The 6,423-nt window shown below is 37.8% G+C and overlaps 1 protein-coding gene across 1 annotated transcript in view; it reads left to right on the forward strand.

Annotated features, from left to right (window-relative positions):
• Positions 1 to 2,608: 2,608 nt before the first annotated feature.
• The window catches only part of LOC311115658 (uncharacterized protein), a gene marked incomplete at its 5' end in the record, with an annotated part of 80,225 nt that continues 76,410 nt past the window's right edge, over positions 2,609 to 6,423 (forward strand). The window contains 5 exons of the mRNA XM_084190817.1: positions 2,609 to 2,618; positions 3,309 to 3,315; positions 3,407 to 3,580; positions 3,813 to 3,986; positions 5,432 to 5,605. Of these exons, the coding sequence (XP_084046943.1) occupies positions 2,609 to 2,618; positions 3,309 to 3,315; positions 3,407 to 3,580; positions 3,813 to 3,986; positions 5,432 to 5,605 (539 nt within the window). The remainder of the gene's footprint in view (positions 2,619 to 3,308; positions 3,316 to 3,406; positions 3,581 to 3,812; positions 3,987 to 5,431; positions 5,606 to 6,423) is intronic.

Genomic DNA, 6,423 nt, shown 5'->3' on the forward strand with positions numbered 1-6,423 from the left:
AATAAAAGGTGACATTATATACTGTCACCTCATACGAAACATTTGATCTCAAATCCAAAATGCTGGAGTACAGAGCCACATTTAAAATGTTATCTTCACTGTCAAAATAGATATGGTGTGGACTGTATACTCAATACAATCTAAATCTGATACCTCACTGTCTGTCTTTTGACTGATACTGCTTTTTAAACTGGTCTGGTCAGTCTACTCAAATATTTGTACTTTATGTTTTTCTCTACAATCAATATATGATCATTTCTAATAATGAAACATTCATTAATTTATTAATAGATATGGCAGGTTTCAGGACACTGATATATCTGAATATGTTGAAAAAATATACTGCCACTATTTTCACCACCAAAGAATAGCAGTGTGGTTTTAATATGATTTGACTCTTTGCAGGCTGTCAGGCTGTCTAGTCACAGAGGAAGGCTGTGCTTCTCTGGTCTCAGATCTCAGTTCAAACCCCTCACACCTGAGAGAGCTGGATCTGAGTAACAATGACCTGAAGGATTCAGGAGTGAAGCTGCTCTCTGCTGGACTGGGGAATCCCCACTGTAAACTGGAGACTCTGAGGTCAGTATTCCTGTAGTTGGTCAACAAGTGATAACTGTTCACCAGATCCACATGTGTTTACCAGGCACACATAGTCCACACCATATGTGTTTGGACAGTGAAGCTTACAGTTTTACATTTGGTGCTATGCTCCAGCATTTTGGATTTGAGATAGAAAGTTTCATATTAGGCGACAGTACAGAATGTTACTTTTTATTTGAGGATATTTTCATACATATCTGTTTTACTGTTTAGAAATGAAAGCACTTTATGTATCTAGTTCTCCCATTTGAAAAAGTCGTAATAATTTGGACATATTCTCTTATATTGTATTAAAGTAGTCATAAATTTAGTATTTGGTCCCATATTCATTACCTGCAGTGATTAAATCAAGCTTGTGATTCTACAAACTTGTTGAATGCATTTGCAGTTTGTTTTAGTTGTGTTTTGGATGATGTTTTTCCCAATAGAAACTGAATGGTGAATAATGTCCTGTCATTTTGGAGTCACTTCACTTGTATTGTCAGTAAGAATAGAAGATGTTTCTGAACACTTGTACATTAATGTGGATGCTACCATGATTATGAATAATCATGAATGAATCGTGAATGATGATGAATGAGAAAGTTACAGAGGAACAAGGATCATACCCCCTCTGTTATTGGTAATGGTGAGAGGTTAGCATGTTTTGTTGTAGCCTCTGTAACTCTCTCACTCATTATTATTCATGATTCATTCATTATTTTTCTTAATCATGGCATCATTAGGATTAATTTAGTAGTGTTTAGAAACATGTTATCTACTCACTTAGACAGAAAATTACTCCAGTCATCATCCACCATTCAGTTACTATGGGCAAATCATAACCCAAAACACAACCAAAACCAACTGCAAATGCAACCAACGAGTTTGGGACCAAATACTCAACTTTTGACTACTTTAATACACTATAAGTTAATTGGTCAGAATACTTATGACTTCTTCAAATAGGGGGACTAGACACATAAAGTGCTTTTATTTTTCTAAAAGGTGAAAGAGACTTGTATAAAAATACCTTCAAATAAAAGGTGACATTATATACTGTCACCTCATATGAAACATTTGATCTCAAATCCAAAATGCTGGAGTATAGAGCCAAATTTAAAATGTTAGCTTCACTGTCAAAATAGATATGGTGTGGACTGTATACTCAATACAATCTAAATCTGATACCTCACTGTCTGTCTTTTGACTGATACTGCTTTTTAAACTGCTCTGGTCAGTCTACTCAAATATTTGTACTTTATGTTTTTATCTCTACAAGCAATACTTTGATAATTTGTCATTTCTAATAACGATACATTCATTTATGAATAGATATGGCAGGTTTCAGGACACTGATATATCTGAATATGTTGAAAAAATATACTGCCACTATTTTCACCACCTAAGAATAGCAGTGTGATTTTAATATGATTTGACTCTTTGCAGGCTGTCAGGCTGTCTAGTCACAGAGAAAGGCTGTGCTTCTCTGATCTCAGCTTTGAAGTCAAACCCCTCACACCTGAGAGAGCTGGATCTGAGTAACAATGTCCTGAAGGATTCAGGAGTGAAGCTGCTCTCTGCTGGACTGGGGAATCCCCACTGTAAACTGGAGACTCTGAGGTCAGTATTCCTGTAGTTGGTCAACAAGTGATAACTGTTCACCAGATCCACATGTGTTTACCAGGCACACATAGTCCACACCATATGTGTTTGGACAGTGAAGCTTACAGTTTTACATTTGGTGCTATGCTTCAGCATTTTGGATTTGAGATAGAATGTTTCATATTAGGCAACAGTACAGAATGTCACCTTTTATTTGATGTTAATGGTGAGAGGTTAGCATGTTTTGTTGTAGCCTCTGTAACTTTCTCATTCATTATTATTCATGATTCATTCATGATCTTTCTCAATCATGGCAGACACAGTGGATGCTACCATGATTATGAATAATCATGAATGAATCTTGAATGATGATGAATGAGAAAGTTACAGAGGAACAAGGATCATACCCCCTCTGGTATTGGTAATGGTGAGAGGTTAGCATGTTTTGTTCTAGCCTCTATAACTTTCTCACTCATTATTATTCACGATTCATTCCTGATTTTTCTTAATCATGACATCATCATGATTAATTTAGTAGTATTTAGAAACCTGTTATCTACTCACTTAGACAGAAAATTACTCCAGTCATCATCCACCTTTCAGTTACTATTGGACAAAACATAACCCAAAACACAACCAAAACAAACTGCAAATGCAACCAACGAGTTTACAACCAAATACTCAACTTTTGACTACTTTAATACACTATAAGTGAATTGGTCAGAATACTTTTGACTTCTTCAAATAGGGGGACTAGATACATAAAGTGCTTTCATTTCTAAATGGTGAAACAGATATGTATGAAAATATCCTAAAATAAAAGGTGACATTATATACTGTCACCTCATATGAAACATTTGATCTCAAATCCAAAATGCTGCAGTATAGAGCCACATTTAAAATGTTATCTTTGTCAAAATAGATATGGTGTGGACTGTATACTCAATACAATCTAAATCTGATACCTCACTGTCTGTCTTTTGACTGATACTGCTATTTAAACTGCTTTGGTCAGTCAACTCAAATATTTGTACTTTTATATTTTTCTCTCTACAAGCAATACTTTGATAATTTTCATTTCTAATAATGATACATTCATTTATGAAAGATATGACAGGTTTCAGGACACTGGTATGAATGAAAATGTTGAAAAAATATACTGCCACTATTTTCACCACCAAAGAATAGCAGTGTGATTTTAATATGATTTGACTCTTTGCAGGCTGTCAGGCTGTCTAGTCACAGAGGAAGGCTGTGCTTCTCTGGTCTCAGCTCTGAGGTCAAACCCCTCACACCTGAGAGAGCTGGACCTGAGCTACAATCACCCAGGAGACTCAGGAGTCAGACTGCTCTCTGCTGGACTGGAGGATCCACACTGCAGACTGGAGAAACTCAAGTATGTAGAGGGTTTATGTCAATGTTCATATCAGACATGTTGGAGTTATCAGGCTAGTTAAGACAAACATTCTGACCACCACTTGGTCTAAGTTATATAAAGACTGTGTGTGTGTGTGTGTGTGTGTGTATGTGTGTGTCCAGTGTGTATGTGTGCACGTGTATCAGTGTATCACACACACACACACACACACACTGGACACAAAAAATATACTGCCACTATTTTCTGTCAGGCTGTCAGGCTGTCTAATCACAGAGGAAGGCTGTGCTTCTCTGGTATCAGCTCTGAAGTCAAACCCCTCACACCTGAGAGAGCTGGATCTGAGTAACAATGTCCTGAAGGATTCAGGAGTGAAGCTGCTCTCTGCTGGACTGGGGAATCCCCACTGTAAACTGGAGACTCTGAGGTCAGTATTCCTGTAGTTGGTCAACAAGTGATAACTGTTCACCAGATCCACATGTGTTTACCAGGCACACATAGTCCACACCATATGTGTTTGGACAGTGAAGCTTACAGTTTTACATTTGGTGCTATGCTCCAGCATTTTGGATTTTAGATAGAATGTTTCATATTAGGCGACATTACAGAATGTCACCTTTTATTTCAGGGTATTCATACATACCTGTTTTACTGTTTAGAAATGAAAGCACTTAATGTATCTAGTTCTCCCATTTGAAAAAGTCATAAGTATTTGGACAAATTCATTTAGTCCAAAGTTTAGTATTTGGTCACATATTCCTTACCCACAGTGATTACATCAAGCTTGTGATTCTACAAACTTGTTGAATACATTTGCAGTTTGTCTTGGTTGTGTTTTGGATGATGTTTTCTCCAATAGAAACTGAATGGTGAATAATGTCCTGTCATTTTGGAATCACTTCACTTGTATTGTCAGTAAGAATAGAAGATGTTTCTGAACACTTCTACATTCATGTGGATGCTACTATGATTATGAATAATCATGAATGAATCGTGAATGATGATGAATGAGAAAGTTACAGAGGAACAAGGATCATACCCCCTCTGGTATTGGTAATGGTGAGAGGTTAGCATGTTTTGTTCTAGCCTCTATAACTTTCTCACTCATTATTATTCATGATTCATTCATGATCTTTCTCAATCATGTCATCATCAGGATTAATTTAGTAGTGTTTAGAAACATGTTATCTACTCACTTAGACAGAAAATTACTCCAGTTATCATCAACCATTTTAATATTGGGCAAAACATAACCCAAAACAAACTGCAAATGCAACCAACAAGTTTGAGTCACAAGCTTGATGTAGTCATTGTGTTCAAGGAATATCGGACAAAATACTAAACTTTTGACTACTTTAATACACTATAAGTGAATTGGTCAGAATACTTATGACTTCTTCAAATGGGGGGACTAGATACATAAAGTGCTTTCATTTCTAAACGGTGAAACAGATATGTATTAAAATACCCTCAAATAAAAAATGACATTATATACTGAAACATTTGATCTCAAATCCAAAATGCTGGAGTATAGAGCCACATTTAAAATGTTAGCTTCCCTGTCAAAATAGATATAGTGTGGACTGTATACTCAATACAATCTAAATCTGATACGTCACTGTCTGTCTTTTTACTGATACTGCTTTTTAAACTGGTCTGGTCAGTCTACTCAAATATTTGGACTATACATTTTTCTCTCTATAAGCAATACTTTGATAATTTGTCATTTCTAATAATGATACATCCATTTATGAATAGATAGAGCAGGTTTCAGGACACTGATTTAACTGAAAATGTTGAAAAAATATACTGCCACTATTTTCACCACCAAAGAATAGCAGTGTGGTTTTAATATGATTTGACTCTTTGCAGGCTGTCAGGCTGTCTAGTCACAGAGGAAGGCTGTGCTTCTCTGGTCTCAGCTCTGAAGTCAAACCCCTCACACCTGAGAGAGCTGGACCTGAGCTACAATCACCCAGGAGACTCAGGAGTCAGACTGCTCTCTGCTGGACTGGAGGATCCACACTGCAGACTGGAGAAACTCAAGTATGTAGAGGGTTTATGTCAATGTTCATATCAGACATGTTGGAGTTATCAGGCTAGTTAAGACAAACATTCTGACCACCACTTGGACTAAGTTATATAAAGACTGTGTGTGTGTGTGTATGTGTGTGTCCAGTGTGTATGTGTGCACGTGTATCAGTGTATCACACACACACATACACTGGACACACTTACACACACTGGACACACACACACACACTGGACCCACAAACACACACTGGACCCACAAACACACACACACTGGACACACACACACACTGGACACATACACTGGACACACACAAACACTGGACAAACAAACACACACTGGACAAACACACACACACACACACACACACACACACTGGACACACACAAACACACACAAACACAAACACACACACTGGACACACACGCAAACTGGACACAGACACACACACACACACACACAAACACACATACACACACACACACACACACTGGACACAGACACACACTGGACACATACACTGGACACACACAAACACTGGACAAACAAACACACACTGGACAAACACACACACACACACACACTGGACACACACACACTCACTCACTCAAACCTGACACACACACACACACACACACTGGACACACTTGACACACACACACACACACTGGACACACACACTGTTCACACACTGTACACACACACACACACACACATACACACACACACACTGGACACACACAGACACACACACACACACACACACTCACACTGGACACACACACACACACACACACAATGGACACACACATTCACACAGACACTGGACACA

The sequence above is a fragment of the Coregonus lavaretus genome, assembly GCF_964263955.1.
Source record: "Coregonus lavaretus genome assembly, contig: HAP1_SCAFFOLD_554, whole genome shotgun sequence".
NCBI lineage: Eukaryota > Metazoa > Chordata > Actinopteri > Salmoniformes > Salmonidae > Coregonus > Coregonus lavaretus.